General features: G+C 49.8%; 1 protein-coding gene across 5 annotated transcripts in view; it reads right to left on the bottom strand.

Annotated features, from left to right (window-relative positions):
- The window catches only part of NAV2 (neuron navigator 2), a 426,264-nt gene extending 405,809 nt beyond the window's left edge, over positions 1-20,455 (bottom strand). For all 5 annotated transcript variants that reach the window (XM_069565338.1, XM_069565336.1, XM_069565339.1 and 2 more), the window contains exon 1: positions 19,130-20,455. In XM_069565338.1, coding sequence (XP_069421439.1) covers positions 19,130-19,387 — 258 coding nt within the window. In that variant the 5' untranslated portion in view covers positions 19,388-20,455. The remainder of the gene's footprint in view (positions 1-19,129) is intronic.
- Between the last annotated feature and the right edge of the window lie 917 nt (positions 20,456-21,372).

Consider the following 21,372-nt stretch of genomic DNA (forward strand, 5'->3'; position numbering starts at 1 on the left):
ATTTCAGATAAACAACCAATAATTTCCCAGTTTAAGTGTGTCCCATGACACAACAGATGGACCCAAATCTTGGTTCCATCTTTATTGATTGTTAATATTTGATATGTACTTAAAATGGGCTTCCCTGCTGGCTCAGCTGGTAAAGAATCTGCCTGCACTGCGGGAGACCTGGGTTCGATCCCTGGGTTGCGAAGATCCCCTAGGGGAGGGCATGGCAACCCACTCCAGTATTCTTGGCTGGAGAATCCCCGTGGACAGAGGGGCCTGGTGGGTTACAGTCTGTAAGTTCACAGAGAGTTGGACGTGATTGAGCAGCTGAGCACGCACATATACTTAAACACAATTTTTAAATTATTCATTATTTATCTGAAATTCAAATAGGACTGGGTGCCTTGTGTTTTACCTGGCCACCCCAGCTAAGTTGTTGGAGAGGGCTTATATCTTCAAACAATCTGAGAATGATGACTGTGAGGACCAAGGGGAACCCAGAAAGGCCCCCCACAGTCCCCAGTGTGGAGGGAGCAGGGCCCAGCCCAGGGCACGGGCACGGAAGGAGGCTGAGAGCTGGCCTGTGGAGGCTGGGAGCCGGGTTCCCAGTCCTCCCGGCACAGGGAGGGGCGTGGGGCCCGACCCGGCTGCTCCCCGTTAAGCGGAGCTGGCATTTCAGAGCGCGTCAGAGGCGCTGGCTCCCTGCCCTGGAAGTCAGCATCTAGCCTCTGAGCCAGCACCGCTTGCCCAGCCCCAGCCCTCTCACCTCAGCGGACCCAGACCGGGGGTCCCAGCCGGCCATTGTCATCCTGCCTGCGCCTCAATGGGGCCATTCAGGGACTCTGCAGAGGCCTCTCGGGAGGGCACATCCCCCTCCCCCTCCGGGGTGCCCTTGGCCACAGCCTTCGCCTGTGTGGGTGGGTATGGGGAGGGGGGCGTCTGGCTATGGCGAAAGCAGTTGGCAGCCAGGGGCAACGTTACTGAAGACTGGATTGTTGACGGAGGGCATAGAAATGTCCCACACGTCACGGGACTCCAGGGGGCCCTGCCCTCCCTGTGCCCCCCGCCCCCAGCCGGGGCAGCGGGGCTTGCGAGGGGCCCGCACCTAGGGCAGAGCAGCACGGCCTCCCCCCCGTTCGCAGAGGCTCTCGGGGCGATTAACTGGACGCAGACAGAGCGAGTCCCAGCCCCAGCTTTGCCCAGTCCTAGCTGTGTGGGATTAGGCAAGTTGCCTTACCTCTCTGAGCCTTTCTCCATCTCTCAAACGAGACTCCTGGTATCTACCTCCACGGTGGGGACTAAAGGAGGCAAAACATGTGAGCAGGTAGCAGGAACCTGGCACACAAGCAGGGGCTTCCCCTCCATCCCTTCTTAGTTCTAGCTCTTTCTAAGCCACTGGCGACTCAGGAAACGTGCTCTTCGGTGACACAAGACACAAAGGCCACTGCTGGGGGCTATCTAGGTTCAGGCTTTAACAAGGGGACACCAGGCACCTTGGAGGCCTGGGACGCTGACTAAGGCCCCTGTCTGCTCACACTGACGCTCAAATACAGTGCTGGAGCTCTTTCTGCCACCCCGCTCTGGGGTCCCGAGGATCTCAAGCCTACTTTACCTTCCAGGTGTCCCTGCTCCAGGTTGCTCCTGAGCTCTGATTTCTGAATGAGCCAACAGATGCTGAACTCTATGGGCACTGCCAGGCAACCTACAGGCAGCCAGCCTGGGCCTTAAGCAGAGGATGAAGGGACACATACTCTGGGTTCACGGTCCTTTACCAGGAGTCCTGGTGAGAGCTTTCCAGGGGCTGACATCCAGTGTGACGCCCACCCTCCACAGCAACTCCAGCCCCCGGCTGCAAGAACAGGAGCCAGGACTCCCCATCCACCCAGAGCCCATCCCCCTGTGCTCAGCACACCAAATCCTGAAGAAGCTGCCCTGTTTTCTCTGCATCTCGCATGCATACATTCAAGCCTAGCTCCTCTCACCTTATCTGGGCTCACATCCTTGCCTGCCCCAACTCACCTAATCTCCCCCTTCCCTTTAATCATCCAAGTTGATATTTCCCTCTGGACCAGCCTTTGTCAGAGAGCAGTGGCTGTGGGCCACCTTCGGCAAGTTCACTTAATCATACTTGCCCAAAATATAAATTCTCAGGCCTCACCCAGATCTGCAAAATCAGCATCTCTGAGGTAAGGCCCAGGATTCCGCATTTTTAACAAGTACCTGGGTCGTAAGGATGCACAGTGAAGTTTAAGAACCACTGTCATGAAGGGAGAAATGCACGCTTGGCACCTCTCTCTGGTCCCACAGGACCTTTCTTTGCACACTCTCGTTTCCTGTTAATAACTGACTGAAAGAATGAATTAATTGGTTTCCTTATTGCCAAATTACATTAATATAATTGAGCTCTGCCATCTCATTTCCCAATTGCATTCTCCTTGGACTTCCTTGAGAGGTTTCTATCCATATATGAGAGCACAGCAGAAAATGCACACGCACACACACGCACACACACGCATGCACGCACGTACCTGAGACCAACATGTACGAGAACTCATAGGAAATGGCACCCCACTCCAGTAACCTTGCCTGGAAAATCCCATGGACAGAGGAGCCTGGTAGGCTACAGTCCATGGGGTCACAAAGAGTTGGACACGACTGAGCGACTTTGCTTCACACATGCCAGGCATTGGCTGCACGCTTCCTGCACTGGAACGTTCAGAGCAGCTCTGTGAGGCTGAGACATTCATGCCTCTAGAGCAGATGAGAAAGAACGAACAAGTGAGTCAGCCATTCACCTTACCTGGGCAGAGCTGGGGTCTACGCCCCGGTCTGTGTGGTCATGACCACTTTCTCTTACCTACTTCGTGATCCTGACTTCTCTGAATGCCGGTCTCAAATCCAAGAGCTCCGATCCCAGACCATGCATCAGAATCCCCTGCAGAGCCCTAAGAAATACAGGTGCAGAAGCTTCACCCCAAGCCTGTGTCTGGAAGGGAGATGTCTGGACATCTGTTCTCTTTTTGACAGCTCCACGTGGTCCTGGCAAAGAATGACTGGCCATGTGCCCAGGTCACGTGGCTTGTTCAGGAGGGTCTAAGAGAGAAAACTCAAGCTTTTCGACTCTCAGAACAGTGCGCTTGCAGCCTCCTCACACTGTTCACATGCTATGGTGTGGCCAGTGGTCGGAATGGACTTTCTCCAGCCCCTCGAGGAACATCTGGACACACGCACACACGCATGCCCATACATACATGCACATATCTACAAACATCTCAGCATCAGACTCATTACCTTTCAGTCACTGGACAGATTCTCTGTTCCCATCAGGGCTTAGTGTGGACTTGAGGGGGCGGGGGATGTCCCTCCTCCAGGCGACTTGGATGGGGTTAAATGAGACAAGTCTAGGGGAGCTAAGGAAGGAATAGAAAGCCCTGCTTGACCTCCTCCAGGGCCTCCTCCCTCCTGTGGATGCTGGAGCAAGCCCACTAAATCCCCTTCCTACACATACAGTGGCCCCTGCCCGATTGGGCTAGGAGCGTGCGCAGGGATGGCTGGTTTCTATGGTACCAGTGACCGTGTAAGCAGCTTTTAAGTAGCTCTGATTTACACAGAACGAGCTGAAAAAAAAAAAAAAAAAGCTGCCACCTCTAAAAGCATTAGACAATAATTTCACCAAACAGCCTGATTCAGGGGCTCAATTAATCTGCTCTGCTCTTATCAATGGGCTTTCTGCAAATCAGGACCCAACCACAGCATGACTGAAAGAAACGCCTCGGCAGGGAGACAGATTACATTGGCACGCCACCTGCCCATTGACAGGGCTTCTCTAAGCGGGGCTAGAGAGCCCAGCATGACCACCAGAGCCAGCCCCTCCCCTCGGTACTCTGGGGCGCACTCCTTCACAACATGCTGGCCTCGTGCAGTGCAACTTCCCACTGCAATTCAAGGAGAGCTAGAAGGAGACTTCCAAACAGCAAAGGATCCTGGGAGCTGGGCTCTATTCAGACTGAGGGAGGGGCTGTCCTCTCTTTGCTGAAAGGGCTAGAGCGGACTTCCCAGCCGACAGTAAGAAGGGCTGCGATGGGACTGCCTCCAGTTGCTGCCAGATGCTATCTCAACCAGCCCAGAGCTCACTGCAAAGAGGAGAGCTGAGGTCCTCTAATCTTTAATGCCCAGGTCAAAGACAGGACTTCCCTTCCTTCTGCAGCTACCAGACAGATGCCAGCCTTCCATCACGCTGACCAAGCATTAGCCACAAAGCCCAGTGAATAAGGGCTTCCCTGGTGGCCCAGATGGTAAAGAATCCACCTGCAATGCAGGAGACCCAGGTTCAATCCCTGGGTCGGGAAGATCCCCTGGAGAAGGGAATGGCTACCCACACCAGTATTCTTGCCTGGAGAATTCCATAAGACACAGCAATGTAAGATATGCATCGGCTGCAGATTCTAGAAGTCTCTTTTCTGATATCCTCTTTCAGGGGGTGTCCTGTCCATCCCTCCCATCCCTACTCAGAGGGGTTACTAGAGGCAACAGGGTCCATGCCTCCATACAGAAGAGGAAACTGAGTATTTTCAGGAGGGAAGTTTCTCTTCAGCACTTCTGACGAGGTAAGGGCATAATTGCTTTTCTGCTCCTTAAACTTTAATTTGCCTATGAAATATCTTGAGTTCTGGTTCAAATGCAAATTGTGATTCAGAAGGTCAGAGGCTAAGCCCAAGGTTTGGTGTTTCTACCAAGCCTCCAGGTGATGCTATGTTCAGAGATCATGGTTTTTATTAACAAGGGTTAAAGTACAGAAAGGAGCCAGAACAAAGAAAGGAAAGCAGGAAAGAGGGAGGGAGAGGGGAAGAAGGGGTGGGGGAGAGGAGAAGAGAAAGAAGCAAAACGGAAGGCAAAATGGAAGCAGTGCATCTTGGCAAATCCAGTTCTCAGCTCTCTCTCCTACTGCGGATCCAGCCCTAAACTTGGACCACGTAAGAGTCTGCTCACAGGGTAAGATTTCCCCAACCTGATCAAAAATATTACCTTTTCCCAGCCAACCTAACTCACCTACATCTTGAGGTTAAGACAATGATCTTTGTGCTAAGATACTAGTCCATCCTTTGCAGTAAGAGTCCCTACAAAAGGTGCAAAATTGTCAAAGGCAGAACATTTTAACCCATTCTCATCTTAAGAGACACACTGTAGATTTCTTAGTAGCATCTAGAGAAATAGGTGTAAGTAAGAATCTTGGATTTGGAGTCAGACCTAGAGGCTAGTCCCAGCTCTGCCTGAAATCTTGCACAAGTCCCTATTGTTTATTTACTAAATAGTAATCACCTACTAAGTGCTGGATATTGTTCTAGGTGTGGGGGAGATAGCTGTGAACCAAAGAGGTGAAGCCCTATTTCTTAAGAGCTGAAACTCTAATAGAGGAAGACACAAGATAATAAATATATAGCGTGTCTACGGTAGATTGCTCTGGTTCTGGAGAAAAATAAAGCAGAGCAAGGAGATATAAAAGAATGGATTGTTCTTTTATATAGGATGGCCAGAAAAAGTGCCTTTGATAAAGGGGCATCTGAGCAGAGGCAGGAAGGAGCTATGTCAATATCTGGGGAAGACATTCCAGGCAGCAGGTGCAAGGGCCCTGAGGCTCGGCTTCATTATCTATAAAATAAAGAGGTAAGACAATAGGGTCTTTGTGACATAGTTCTGAGGTTCCAGAGTCTTCCAGTCAGGGGCTTTGGAGGCGGGGGAAAATGACCTGTGCTGTGCAAATGGGCCAGGGTGGTGAAACCTCCAGGCCATCTCAACAGCCGCCTCCTTTTTTACAGTCTTTCCAACTCTGTTTCTAGGAGCAAATCACCTAGTTGTTTTTAAGAAACAAAAATAATCTGTCCTGTTAAGGGAGAGATATTTTAAAACCACTGAATGGATTTTTTCCTTCCCAGCTTTTATTTTTTATTGATACATCTCCTCTCCTTCCAGTTCTAAAATAAGCACCCTGTCTGCCCATGCACTAATCCAAAGGCAACACAGTGCAGATGGCGTGGGCCTGGGGAGAGCCAGGCGGAGGTCGCTTGGAAGGCACCAGACCTAGAGAAAGGACACCAAGACAGCCTCGCCAGCCTGGCCTCACCCATGGCCTGCTTCCTCCAACTCCAGGTGACGAGACATTCTTAAAAACAGCAATGGAATGTGGTGAGAGCTGGCATTTGCAAATGACAAATTTCTGACCAAATTCCAGTTCTCCGGAATGGAAAACCAGCAGCTTCCTGTTACAAAATGTACCAACAGTTCATGCCTAATACATGGGTGTGGGCAATGCATATACTTCAAATCTAAATTTGGCTAAAAATGTAACAAAGCCGGCATATTTTTAGCCAGGTAAACATTTCTAGGGACTAGGTCAAATTTATACTGGTTTCTGTTCTGCAATCCAGAGAAGAAATGATTCCAAATGAGTGACAAGCAGGGACCCAAGGGGAAAGCCACCCCCAGGCAATTGGGACTCACTGACTCCTAGTGACCATCTCCAGTTTGTGAGAGCTTCCCAGGACAAAATAGTTTGTCCTTCCACTAGAGTTGTGTGTGTGCTAGCTAAGTCACTTCAGTTTTGTCCTACTCTTTGCGACCCCATGGACTGTAGCCTGCCAGGCTCCTCTGTCCATAGAAGTCTCCAGGCAAGAATACTGGAGTAGGGTGGCCATGCCCTCCTCCAGGGCATTTTCCCAACCCAGGGATTGAACCCAGGTCTCCTGCATTGCAAGCATTCTCTTCACCTGCTGAGCCACCAGGGAAGCCAGCACCTTTTAAAGAATAAAGCCCCAGGCTACTTTAGGAAGGCAAGTCTTAGCTGGGTTTTACTACCTCTCATGCTAAAGAACCTTACACAAATTGTTTTCCATCCCTGTGCTTTCGTCTCTCCTCCCCACCCTCAACTAGAGTTAGGAGAGGCACAGAGAGAGGACCGTGCCATGGGGGAGGACGCAGGCTCTGCTAGCATTGCTGAGTTTCAGGCCTGTTTCCTCCACTTGTAGGCAGGTGACCTCGGGCAAGTTGCTTATGCTCTACCTGCCCTGGTTCACCTGTAAAATGGAGATAATAACCAAAGTGCCTACCTCAGAGATTATTGCTTTTATAATAATTAAATGGGAAAATCCATAGAGAGTGCTTAGAAGAATGACCAGCACATAGCAAGAGCTCAGTAAGTAACACTAGATCTTATCCACCCCATACCAGACAGTTTCACACACAGTATTGCTTTGATCTGCACAGCACACTGAAGTGCTATACTTTCCCTCGGGCAACTGAGGCTTAGTGGGACTGACTTGTCCAAGTTACAGTTCAACAACTATTTACTGAGAACTTACAGTGTCCCGGGCCCTACACCAGCATGGGGAAGTTAGATGCTTGGTAAATAAATGGGGAAGTAGGCTCTTAACCTGGGTTTCTCTAACTTCCAGCCTAGGGGAGCAGGGTCTAAGATGCTGGGCAGAAAAAGCACAGATGTGAAAGCAGAGAGTTTCAAAGCTGACTCCATGTGGTCTCAGTCACGTTACTGACCTTCTATGAGCCTCAAACATGAAAAGGATGAAATGCCACCAGCCTTATCTCATTATGGTGAGGCTTAAATGAGATGATGTATGGAGAGTGTCTGGCCCATGGGAGGTGTTGAATGGTGGTCTGCTGCCACAATCATACCATCCACAAAGAACTCCTAGTTTTGATCCACTGAGCCAAATGCAAATGCTTTCGAATATGAGAGAATGAAAAGAACAGACTTGTGGTTGCCAAGTGGGACGGGGCTGGGAGAAAAATGGACTGGGAGTTTGGGATTAGCAGTGCAAATTATTATACATAGAGTGGATAAACAACAAGATCCAACAAGCACAAGGAACTGTATCTAATAAATATATATTTATATATATATGGCAATAAACCATAACAGAAAAGAATATGAAAAAGGTATATACATATATATATGTATATATATAACTGTATCACTTTGCTGTACAGCAGAAATTAGCACAAGATTGTAAATCAGCTATACTTCAATAAAGTAATTTTTTAGGAAAAGAATATGTATCTTAACTACTCAGTAGATGGAGAAGGAAAGAACATAGCTTAGGGCTGGTTCCAATTCTTTAGGCCATCAGGCCCTTCAGAGCAGAACATCTGACTGCCGTGAGTGAGGCGAGGAGAACACTGGGCCAGAAGACAGGGGGCCTGGATCCCAGGTTTCTGCTCTGCCCTCGGATCTGGGTGACCACGGGCAACTCACACCCCTCTCTAGGCTGTTTCACCATTGGCAATGGAGCTATGGGAATAGATGGCCTCCAAGGTCCGCACTGGCTCAGACATCCCAAATATCTAGTTCATAGAGGCACAAATCAGTAAGCAGACATCCCGAGTGAGCCTGATTCTTATAAATCTGGTTTCGTCGCCTAAATGGTATTTTTCCCTCCAGGGTTTCCTCTGTCCAGAGATAGTTAACAAGCAAAGTTCACACACTGGAAGGTCTGACAGTTCGGGGATGCTTTGTGGCCCACATACTTTGACGTCAACATGCGTCACTCCCAGGTCTGAAAATAATCAAAGCAAATCAGCATGCAATGGGAACTGTCTGCAGAGCTGCCACAGGAGGACAGGAAAGAGGTCCTGCCAGCTGTCAGGCACATGGACCTGCTGGGTCGAGCAGCACGGGGGTGACTTGGGGGACAGCAGGCAGTGAGAGGAGACTGTGCCCAGACTGCAGCAAGATGCGAGCCAAAGCTGGTGGAGCTCCTCACTTGGTAAACGCAGAACCTCCAGCAACAGGCTGGGACAGGCACAGAGGCCCCGATAAGAAGGAGACAGCGGGGAGGCCACGGCCAGGGAAACGGGGAGCAGGCTCCAAGGAGCAGAGGGCTTGGAGATTTGATTTTTTTTAAAGCAGCACCCCAGTATGGGACTCAGGCCTCTTCCAGTAACTGACAGAAGACAGGGGTTGCTGCTAAGTCGCTTCAGTCGTGTCCGACTCTACGACCCCAGAGATGGCAGCCCACCAGGCTCCCCCGTCCCTGGGATTCTCCAGGCAGGAACAGTGGAGTGGGTTAAGAGCACAGATTTTGGACTCAGAAACACCAGGTAGGAATCCTGCTACTGTTCAAACCAGCTGGGTGACCTAAAAAAGACCCCTCTCAGGCATCTCCCCACTGACCCCTCGCTTTCCTCCTTCCTGATAAATCAGGCTCAGAAAGTGAGTGTGAAGATTGAGATTGGGTGTGAAGATTGTGCGGAAATGGCACATGAGTGGTTGCTGTCACCCTTATTCCTGGAAGGCTGGTCCTATCCTCTTTTCTTAACCAACTAAAACCCTTTAGAACACTTCTCAGTCCCCCTTTCAAAGCTGTTGGTGGGGGGATGTGCCAAAGCCCTCCAGAGCCCACAGTGTCCTCCCCATGCAAACTTTCCAGCCTGCTGAACCACCGTGATCACATCCAGATAGACCTTCCAGTGGAGCAACCAGACAGTGCGGATGCTGTAGACATCCTCGTGTAAAGGAAACTTGTGTAAAGGAATCTGCCTCTTCCCACTGCCCAGCCAGGTGTTTCCCCAAGACCTGGTTGGAGAGCTTTGACACTGGCTTCACCCTCTGTCTTCCATGCTTGGCCACCCACCGCCATGGGCTCGTTTCAGCTCGTACACCGACAGACAGTTCTACAGGAGCCATATGGCTGAGCCACAGCTTCGTGAACACAGCTGGTGCTCAACAGCCACTCAATCCTGTTTTTCAATTCTTCCTTTTACCTTCCCCCTCCCTTCCTTCTTTCCTTCTGGAATATGAACCAAGAACTTAATATGTGTTGATGCAGTCCTGCTGATGTAGTACTAGCAGAGATCATGAGAGGCACACCCTCAACCTTATGGAAGTCACGGTCTGGCTAAATAACAATCATAGTTCAAGTTACAGGAGCTCAGAGCAAGCTATGGGAGCACACAGGAGACAGGCTACCTTCAGACCACAGTGGTGGCAAAGGGCTTCCTGGAGGAGGCGACACTAAGCCTGACCTTGAATGGGTAACGGATGAGAAGGGTTGAGCCAGGCAAAGGAATTCTAAGTAGTGAGGAGAGAAAGAGGGTTAAAGCAGAGAAAGGGCCTTGCTTCTGTTCAGACTCCTTGCCTTCTCTATGCCTTGATAAGTAAAATTCAACCTGGTATTTTCATATTTTTAAAAACTTCATTAAAAAGAATCTCTTTTGTACTTTCAACCTTGGAAACATCTTAGATTTTTACAAGAGATTATCAAATAAACTTGGATCTTATGATTTCCATAAAATTTCCACAACCATCCTCATAAAAGAAGAGGAATTAAGCCAAGATTCTCACGCTATACCAGAATGGAGATAAGAAGTCCAGATCCCGGTGAAACAAACTTGGCCAGGCTCTTTATTGTGAGTGCACACACACACACACACACACACACTCTTACTTCACACATCCTACCTTGTATATGTTCTCGTGGATATACCACAGATGTCAAGGGGATTGCACATGTACACTCTTTTGCCAAGGCTTTCTTTTTGTTTCCCAACATTTTATTTTGAAAAATTTCAAACAAAAGTTGAAAGAGTTGCATGTGTATCTAGACTCTCCAGTTTTAAACATTTTATAACATTTGCTTTCTCCTTCTATCTGCACATATACTCACTTTTTTTTTTTTTTTTTGGTCCTGAACCCATCTGGGACTTAGTTGCTGACACCCAGACACCTCACCTCTAAATACAGCATGTATCTTTCAAGAAAATGGACATTTTCTTACATTATTTCCAAACCATTAAGAACAATGGAGTAATCATGCTCAGTCACTCGGTTGTGTCCAACTCTTTGTGACCCCACAGACTGTAGCCCACCAGGCTCTTCTGTCCATGCAATTGTCCAGGCAATAATACTGGAGTGGGTGGTCATTTCCTACTCCAGGGGATCTTTCCAACCCAGGGATCAAACCCATGTCTCCCACATCTTCCCACGTTGTAGGTGGATTCTTTACCCCTGAGCCACCAGGGAAGGCCCAGTGAAGTAATACTATCTGATATACAATCTGCATTCAAGCATCTCCCATTGTTTCCAAAATGGCCTTTCTAGCATTTGTGGCTTTGCTTGTCAGGGATCTCCTACTGGATTTGGTTATCACGTCTCTTTCGTCTCCTTTTCTAGAGTAGTTCTCCATCTACCTTTTAATCTTCTTCTTGTTTGTTTTTCATGGCATTGCCAGTTTGGAAGATCCCAGGCTCACTGTCCTAAAGAATGACCCATAATCTGAATGTATCTGATTGCTTCTGCAGGCCAACAATTTATTAAATACCCCATTTTTCCTCCTTCTGTCTAGAATCAGCCCTGCCAGTAACACAGTGATCACACCTTACTGGACCTTGGGGCATGAGAGCACTTGGAATTTTACAAACCCCAGGGAGGTTAAATGATATGATGAAGTAGCTAATATTTATTTAATATTGAATGAGTATTTTCAATATTTCTAAACTCTGGGGCAGAGGGGAGGAGCCGGATATCATATATACCATGCCCAAAGAAACTTTATAGCAGTTTGCTTTGATTCCATATTAACAACGCCTTTTCAGATTTTTTTTTTTTTAAGTGCTTTCACACTTGCTATTTCAGAGCCTTGACTCTGAGATCAAATAGTTAAGGGTTCAAATTCTGGTCCACCACTTAACCAGCTGTGCTACTTGGAAAAGTAGTTTAACCCCTCTCACCCTTGGTTTCCTTGAAGGGTATTAACAGTGGAAGATGATGAGGTCAGTGTCATGCATAATAATCACCTCTATTAAGTGTCACAAAAACTCTTCAAAAAAAAGAGTAGAACAAGTATCATTCTACCCATTTTATAGATGAGGCAACTGAGGCTCAAAAGAAAATGTAACTTACCGAAGGTCATGCAGCAAAGTATCTGAAGAACCAAAGTTGCTGATTCCAAGAACTGTCATTTCTGTTCTCTTGGGGAAGTAGCGTCTATCTAATGGGGTGTTGTGAGGATTAAATGAAATGATGCGTGTCCAGTGCCATGCTCTGTCAGTGTCGGTTCCCATTATTATAATCATGTTCTTGTGAGTATTTGATTTGGTTCCAAGGCTCCAAAAGAACCTCGCCATTATCGTGACCCAGCCCCCACACCTACAAACCAAAATTCACTGGAGGTACTGAAGTTTCCCTTGGAGAGAGAAAATATTCTGAGGCTGTGGGGCCATTGTTTGCAAAACACAAGAGAGGGTCTGTTTTCCTTGGGAAATGGAGCACTAAGTCATGAATCACTCTTTAGGTTCTGTGTGGGCAACTTGGGGTTCCTGCAAAAACTTTTAGCTGTCACTCACTACTGACTTGTGTGGACTGAAGCACAAAAGCCTGACCCAGTTTTGTTCCCAAAATCACATGAACCATTCTGCCCGAGACATTCCAGGAACACATTGTCCATCTCTTTGAACAATGTGACCAAGAGACAGAGTCACCATTGAATGTGGCCCTGTGGCTATTAGTAAAACACCATTGGGCACCCAGCCATGCCTTGGGGCACCTTAATGACCAACCTGATCACAAGGTTTAGCTCCCACCACAATCATGCCAGCCCTAAGGGAAGAGGGCTTTCCTTCTGCCTTCAGAACAATGAGAAGCCATTCAGAAGCCAAATCAATGGGATTGTTCCATTCTTGGTCCCGGGCAGCACAATCAGATTGGCCAGTTCCATTCAACCACCTTGACGGTACCAGTTCAGACTGGGTGTTCAAAGGAGGCTTCCCATAAGTTTGGTTTGCAGCAGATCCCTCAGCTTGGTTAGTGCTATAGAAGTGGCATGTTTGGAACCAAAATGTGAAGATTTCACTTCACAACTCTGGACGTGACTCATTTAGAGGACACTGTTCTGAACTTACTCTTGCTCCCCATTCATCTAACAAAAGCTCCACAATGCTCTCTGCTTCCACAGTGCAAACCACCTGTTCTCCATATAGTTAACCATGCACTTGAGAGGCAGAAAGGTAGGGCAGAAAGAACATGAGCTTGCAATGAGGCAGATCTGGTTTCCAAACTTGGCTCCTTCCTTGGGTAATAAAATTAGGCAATATCACATATGTTTTGCTTATCCCATACCAGGCTCTGTGTTAGCATCCTCCCAGTATTATCTCATTGGATTCTTACGGACAATGTTTAAGAATCATTGTTTCTGCTTCATAGATAAAGATGCTTACATTTAGAGATGTTAACTTGCCCAAAGCCTAGATTTGAACCTAGGTCTGTCTCTCAATTAAGCCTAATCAACCATTTTAAAACTGCCTTCCAGGGACTCCTCTGGTGTTCCAGTGGCTAAGACTCCATGCTCCCAATGCAGGGGGCACAAGTTCAATCCCCAGTCAGGAAACTATATCCCACATGCCACAACTAAGAGTTCACATGCCACAGCTAAGAGTGTGTGCGCTATAACTAAAGATCTCACACGCCACAACTAAGTCCTGGAGCAGCCAAATATTAATAAAGCAATAAATATGAACAAAAACTGCCTCCAAGTGGTAACTTGCCTGGGTTTCATCTTCCTCCTATGAAATTCATGGGTCACTTTACATTTTACCCAGTTTCTTGTGCCTCATACTACATTTTATATACATAATATATATATTATATACATTATACATACACATATATGAATATATACATATTATATACATTACACACATATGTATATATACATATATATACATAATATGTATACATATATATACCTATACATATATATATATACACACACACACATAAAATCCCTGCAGAGTACTACCTGGCTTATAGCAGATGCCTCATAACCGTTCCCTTCCTTGCTGCTGAGACTGATTTTAAGAAATAAGAATCTCTTAAGCCAAATGTCCAAAATCTCACCAGGTGTTTCGACTTTTGCAGACTGGCTTCAGGAGTTTCACTAAGGCCTAATTAAAACACCTCTCTCAAGGCTACATCTCTTACCTCTTATAAATAAATAAAGTAGAACACCAAGACTTGGTTCTTCGATCTCGGTCACAGATGAAGGGAGTATGAGAAGTGGGGAGCAAATCAAGCTATTCTGAAAGCTGGAAATTGGGCTGTAATTCCTCCAGTCTGGCCTTTGATGTGTGTGTGCTTACATGTGCTTATTACTTTAAGCTGTTCCATGTGTATATATTTGTATATGTGTGTGTATTTGTGTATATACACATATCCAGAAGTTGATGTATTTATACACACACATATATACACATGTAATGATACTCTAAATGAGCCACCAGTCCCACCCTTAAAGTGTTTTCAGAAAATTAACCCATGAAATAAGCAATAATACGTGAACTATAAACATTCTTGCATGTTGGCAGATAACCATACTACACATTCTCCTCCAAGAACTGAGGAAGAGAAGAAAGGGAATAACACAATAGCAGAAAAATGCACTAATCAAATCCATAATCAACTTTGATGATGGAGCAAGGATTCTAATCAAAACACAATGGGGCAAAGTTGCAACAGGTTGCAAGCCTGGAGCTGCATTCTCTTCCTGGGGGGCTTTGTCTGTGTTTTTTTTTTTAAACATCTAAAACACCCACAGAGGATTTCCATCACTTCTAATTACTTTTTTAAAGAAGTGAGCTGCAAGTTGAACACCAGGCTCCTAAAAACAGGAAATATCAAAGTATTATATATATATATAAATATATTTTTTTTCCCTCTGCAACTGCTTCTTAAAAATAGGCTAACCTCTCCTCAAATAGCTCATGAGCATTCCTTATCTGAAGGTCGGTCGGACAGGGTTTCTGAACTAACACAGAGCAGGTCTCTAAAACAATTCTTTGCACATGGTCATAATTTATACGCCATGTTAACAGAGCAGATGCTATAAATGTTCATTCTTGAGGGGAGGCCCAGGTATCCCAGCACCAGGAGGGGGACTTGGGAGGGATGTTGCGGCTGCAGAACAGCTCCTCTCTCTGGGGGTCGAGCCCCAGCTATAGATTTGCGGGAGAGATTCAAGGTGAGGGGCTTGGCGAGCTGACAGTGGCGCTCCACCTAAAAGCTAGTTGCTGGCTACATCAGGTCTTTTCACACTTGATGGAGATGGAGAGCAGGCTTGCGGGAGAATGGGCCATCACTGGCTGAAATAAGTTGTTGCCTAATATAAGCCATGAGAACTGTCTCCTTTCTCCATATCACACCATGTTAGAGATTCTGAACCTTAAACTAATAATGATCACTGTCATTCCCCAAGGGTCTGCTATGAACCAGGTCTTTTATGGACACCATCTTTCCATAACTACCCACATGTTCAGGATCACTATCAACCAGGAAGGCAACAGGCAATTCCAATTTTTCAACTGCGAGAAGCCTTTGTTCTTTGCTCATGCGCACCTTTTGAAAGGAAGATACTAAACATGGAGTCATCACCTGTTACGTGAAGGTGTGGCTTCCCTGTGGCTACACCCCCTCCTGCTCTGCACCACTGCATGCCCTCCTCCTTCCCCACACGTTCATCACACCCCCTCTCCTCCCCTCCCAGCTATTCCTGCCCATCTCTGGAACCCACCATCTCCAGCCCCATCGTGAGGCTCTCTGGACCTCTCCAGCCATCGTGGCCTTTTCCTTCCTTTCAGCCCCAAACAGCCCTCTCAGCCCTCTTGGTGTTGTGCCCTGATGTCTTCAGTACATCAGTTATACCTCCCATCTAGACTATAAGACCTCCGAGGCCCAGACCATGTCTAATATACCCTCTACCTCCACCAGAACATGAAAGAAGGAGGCAGCTATGAAGATGGGGAAGACCACCAGCCTGCAATCCAGACCACCCACAGCTGGACTCCCTGCTTGCCACCCTGGAGCAGGATGACCTGGAGAGAGTCACTCAACCTTGCTGAGCCCTGTTTACTCCTCCAGCTCAGTGGCTAGAGCGGTGGTCTTATAAGTCAGGGCCTGTGAGTAACCGGAAAGTCCCTATGATCTTCTCTCTGTAGCATGCTGATTAAGAACAGGGAGTCCAGAACCAGGCTGTCCAAGTTCTAATTCTACTCCTGCTATTCATGCGGTCACTAACCCAGCCTTTGCCTCAGTTTCCCAAGTGTAAAATGAGAATGATAACACATGTCTCATTGGATTGTTGTAAGAATCAAATGAGGTCTTTTAGAACAATTCCTGGCACATCGGAAGTGCTATGTGATGACTTGCCATTGTTATATTACTGTCGTTGAAGAAGATGTTACACGAAATTATTGTCATAGGAAGTCATATCTGCTTTAAGTGTTACCGTGAGGATGAAATGAGATCATACGAAGAGAGCCTGGCACGTCAGGCACTTCCCTCGCCTTCCCACCATTCCTGGTACTATATTAGGTATGTAACAGATGTTCTGTAAACCCTTGTGAACTGAATGATACCTTCTCAAGGGCTTGACAGAATAAGCTATGCCTTTTCTCACTGAGAGGCTATTAGATCTACATTCAACAATGCCCCATCTCTTGGTTTAGCAATATAAATGGCTCATTTTATTAAGTGTTTCCTATTTGCCAGACACTGGGCTTTACATATCTTACTTATATACATATATAAATATGTATCTATGATGTATGTATATGCATATATATAGACAGGTGTATATGGCACTTTGCAAATGTTATTTTTCTTAAGCCTCTCACAATCTGTGTGGTTGTTAAATGCCCATTGTTACAGATGGGAACACTGAGGCCCAGAGAGGTTAATGGACTAGGTCACCAGCTTGTACATGGTAAAGGTAGGACACCTGGGATATCCATCTGAATTTAAAGCCTGTGCTACTGACCACTGCACAGCCCAGCCTAGTTAAAGCCTCTGAGTAACAAAGGGCGTCAAATGCCCCAAGATATCATTCGCCACTTAACTCCTCATCTCCGGAGGATCTTCTAGTGACAAACATCAGGTTTTGAATTCGGGACTACCAAGCCTGACCCTGTCCTCGGGCTGCATGGAGAGGCCTTTCTGGATGGTGCACAGGCAATATGTCAGGCCCAGAGGGAGAAGACTTGTCCAAAGAGGAAAACCCCTTTTGCCACTGATTCTCTGATGCCAGGGCGAGGCCATGAGAACAAGGATCTGCATCTGCACAAAGAAGAACTGCCAGGAAGCCCGACCGTGAATGAAAACAAAGGGGGAGGCAGGCTGTCAAAACCAGGCGGCCCACTGGAAAGTCCACCCAAACCACCCTCGTGGTCAGTACACAGGGCCCTCTTGAGGGCAAGGGAGGTGGGGTGGGGGCAGACAAGGGACTGTGAGCCCTGGGCAGGGGACAGAAGGAAAGCCTTGAGGGAACCGGACCACATGAGCCCCTCTGGCAGCAGCTAAAGATCATTTTTCCAGGAAACAGGGAGATGAATCACCTTTTCAGAGCCTGCCCATCGAAAGCCCTCCAACCCTGTGTGTTAAGTGAAAGGTCAAATGGACAGCGGTAGAACAGCTGCCTGGCCACAATGATCAGAGAGTCCACTTTGCCCTCATTCCTCAGGCCCTCTTCATCAGGATGGAGGGTGTGTGTCACCGCTCTGGCCTCCCGCATCCACTCCATCACACCCCACCACACCCCATCAGCCCTGCCTCCAAGGATGGAGGGGACACCCTCACAAGAGCGCACCCCCAGGCTCACTCCTGTTTCAGAGACCACTGAACAAATCCTGTGAGGAACAGCAGAAAAAAAGCTCAGAGCACAAAACCCTATAGCAGAGACAGGCCCAGTAGCATTGGGGGTAAATCTTGCCTTCCTCCCACACGCCATCACTCAAACCTGTCAGCTTCCAAAAATGTTTAGCAAGTGCAGCAGCAAGGGGCATGCTTATCAGCCTGGTGTGGGAGCGTAATCTGCTTTGAGGGCCTTCTCCAGCCCAGAGTTCCAAAAGTCTGCTTACAATTAGCTTCCAGCTTCAGTTCCTCCATCAGAAAGGCTAGGAATGTGTTGAGTTCTAGCCTCTGATCAGAGAAAGCTCTAGGAGAAGGTGGAGACAGGGTCAGCAGAGATTAAGTGCCAAAAAGGTCAGCTGGTCTGTTGCCACTTCCCTGACACCAGCCCCACACTACCTCCCCCGCTGGCTTTCCGCCTCTCCTGACTGGGACAGTCACATCCGTCAGGTCGGCCTGTCCCCAAAAGTCCCTGCTGACTAACTGCCAAGAAAATACAGCGTGCCCCTGCTCCCTCCTACCAGGAGAGGGAGGGGGGAAAAAAGGAGCAGTGAGGGCAGGAAGCCAGGAGAACCGGATTGGCCCTTGCTGATTTCCTTAAAAGAGATTGCATGGCTAGGGCCTGTCACCCAGCCGAATTGGGTGATGCGAGCTCGGTCTGGAAAGGTAGAAGTCATCAATTCTGTTCAAGCTACCCCCACACCCGCACTCCCTCCAGTCACCCGGGCTACCGGCACCGGGATCTACTACCCAGGAAGGAGGGGCTTAGCTTCGGGCCGCCATTCCGAGGCAGCCACCCCCGCCCCATCGCTACAGCCAGCCGAGACGCTAGGAGTCTCCAGTTGCTTGCCTCCGCCGGTGCACCGGGCACTCCTACTGCAGTCCTAGCACCGTGCCTGGAATGCTGTCAGCCCGAAGGATGGGGCAGGCCCGAGTATCTCCAAGCCGAGGGGGGCCAGTACACTGCCACCCCTAGACCTCTTTTCCTGGATCTTGCAGCCAGGCCAGGGGGGAGTGGAGCCCAACGAGGTCTCGGACCATTCCTCGGCAGGGACAGAATCTCTGCAGAACCGACAGACACACAGCCGCTGCAGCAGACACTGTCTTCTTGGGGCCAAGCCCCTCGACATGCAGAACTTGACATTTCCAGTGTGGCACATTGGTTTTTGAGGACCCCCTGATCGTGCCCCACCCCACCGCGCCCCCAGAAGGAAGCCGCAGGCAGCCAGGATCCCGATCTCGCAGAGCTCCTTAAGGCAAACCTCGGTCACCCGGGCCACACCCACTGACCAGCTCACTCTCCGAGCGCAACCCCCAATCTGCTGGCCTGAGTGGCACGGTCCCCTTCTCAGCCCACAGGGTACCCCTTTCCCCTCTCCAGCCTTGTCAACTTCCACCCTCAAAAAAATATTCACCCTTCCCCGCAGAACAGTGCCCCAGGCACACAGCACCTCTCACCTGGGTATCGAACCCGTTCTCCACGGAGCCGCTCATCCGCAGCGGGAGCCCCTCCCCCGCCAGCTCCTGCAGCCCCTGCGATTTCAAGGGGATCTGGCTAGGGTAGGCTGTCTTGCTCACCTCCACCTTGCTTCCCAACTTGAGATAGCAAGGCTGGGGGCCCGCCCGGGCTGGGGGCACGTGCAGGATGGGCGCGGCGCTGTGCACGGGTTTGGGCAGTCCCGACTTCATTTTGGAGGCCACCAGGATGGCCGGCATCTTCTCCCGGGGCTTCGGCTTTCCCAGCACGTCCCTGGAAGCGGCGGCGGAGGCGACCGCTAAAGGCAGCGCGGGCAGCAGAGCAGGCGCCGGGCTTCGGCCCGAGAGGCGCCCACCACCAGCCGAGGGAAAGAGAAAAAAAGAAAAAATCCCCGGGTTCGGGGATCTCGGAGCAATCGGTCGAGCTGGCCTTGGCGGTGCGGGAACCCGGCGGAGGACTGATCGCGCGGCGCTCAGCGGGTCCCACCTGGACGGATGCTGCCGCCGGGTTTCACGCCCCTCCTGGGTGGCCTGTTCAAGGGCTCTGAGTGCTCAGGAGCTGTTGCCTCTCGCGATTCTCCTCCTGGGACCCCGAGGCTTGGACGCCCATATTAACTTGTCATTGCATCTCCGAAGTGAGGAGGCCCCGCTCGAAGAGGGATGGCGGGGACCCACGCCTCCCGCTCCGGGGAGGCTGCGGGTGTGAGCCGGCGAGCTAAGGGGCTAGCAACCGCGGAGGGGAGGGAAGGAGAGATACGAGGAAGAGAGGGAGGGAGCACGCAGCCCAAGACGTCTTCAGCGAGAGGCAGCTGTCGCTCTGGTCGCAAGCACCGCAGTGTCCCCCCGCGACGCAGAGGCGCGGCGAGAGCCCCCGAAAGGTCTCTTTAGGTGTGACAGTCAGTCACCACTGCCAGAAGCCCCCCGGGGCAGAGAGCACTTCGGCGCCTGAGGGTCTGCACATGCTCCGTGCGCTATAGCGCAGCAAGGCTGTGGCCGCGGGCCGCGGGCACCCGGACGCGCGGCTGGCGGGCTGGGCTGGGCAGGGCAGGGCAAGGCAGCGCTCGCGAGCGGCAGCCGCGCTTCCCGGGAAGGCTGCGCTGGATGCGGGGCTCCGCGAAGGGGAGGACAGGCTGCGACCCGCGCGGCTGCGGCGCGCGCTGACAGCCCGGGCCGCCTCAATGCGCCGATTGGTCCGCGGCGGGCCAATCGGCGGCCGCGGCTCTCCCTGCAAAGGGGGCGTGGCCTCAACTCCCCGGGCCGCCGCCGAAACTCTGGGGCCGCGCTTTGGCCGCAAGTACAAAGCGGGCTGGTGGCCGCTCTGCAGCGCGGCTCTGGCCGCGCGCTCCCCCGCGGGTCCACACCCACCGCGTCCTGAAACCCTTTTGAAAAATGCCCTTTCGAACGCAAGCGCCCGCCTCGGGGCCCCGCGGGGAAGGCTCCGGGAAAGTTTGTTTCCTTTTTTAAATTGTTCTGGTCACCTTAACGGTCTGAAGCTTCCGGAGTCGCGCCTGCAGCCCCGCGGCCCCCCATCTGGTCTGGGCAGGGCGGTTCCTGAGGCTCCCGCGTGAAGGACGCGCCAGCCATTTCTTCTCTTTTCTGCCAGCTCCTCCAGGCGGGCCGGGGGGCCTCCGAATGGCTTCCTCTCCAGCTTTCAAAGGCTGCACATTTCACTTAACTATGTGAAGTATTTATAGGCAAATACAATACCCCCGCGAAGCCTGCCGACCCCAGACGTTTCCTCCTCGCAACCTACCACATTCTGTAATTAGAGTGGCCAGAGGAAGCCCGGAGAATCTCCAGGACCCCGGCCGGGCTTGGGCTAAAATCTTGCTGCATTTTGGATAGGAACCCCTCCCTGTCTGCGCCTCGGACGCACTGACCCCACAGGTTCCTCGACTTCAGTCCGCTCGAGGATTTCTCTCCTGTCCCAGGCGCTCTGTGGGTTCCTCGCAGAGAGCTGGAAGGGATGACACAGGCAGGCCAGACCCCTCGCGATTCATAGATGAGGATTACCAGCCCCGCACCCCCCGTCCCGTAGAACTTCCTGGATTTAAATCGGGCAAGTTCTTTGACTTAGATACATCTTTACAAAGCTTCGGTTCTTACTGGGAGTAAGGAGGGGGGGTTGAAGACATTATGCTATTGTTTGGATAAATGAGATAGTTAATTACAGTCATGTAGCATGGGTACTTGGCAATATGAAAGACCGGTAGAAGTTAGGTATT

Source organism: Ovis canadensis, chromosome 21 (genome assembly GCF_042477335.2).
Source record: "Ovis canadensis isolate MfBH-ARS-UI-01 breed Bighorn chromosome 21, ARS-UI_OviCan_v2, whole genome shotgun sequence".
NCBI lineage: Eukaryota > Metazoa > Chordata > Mammalia > Artiodactyla > Bovidae > Ovis > Ovis canadensis.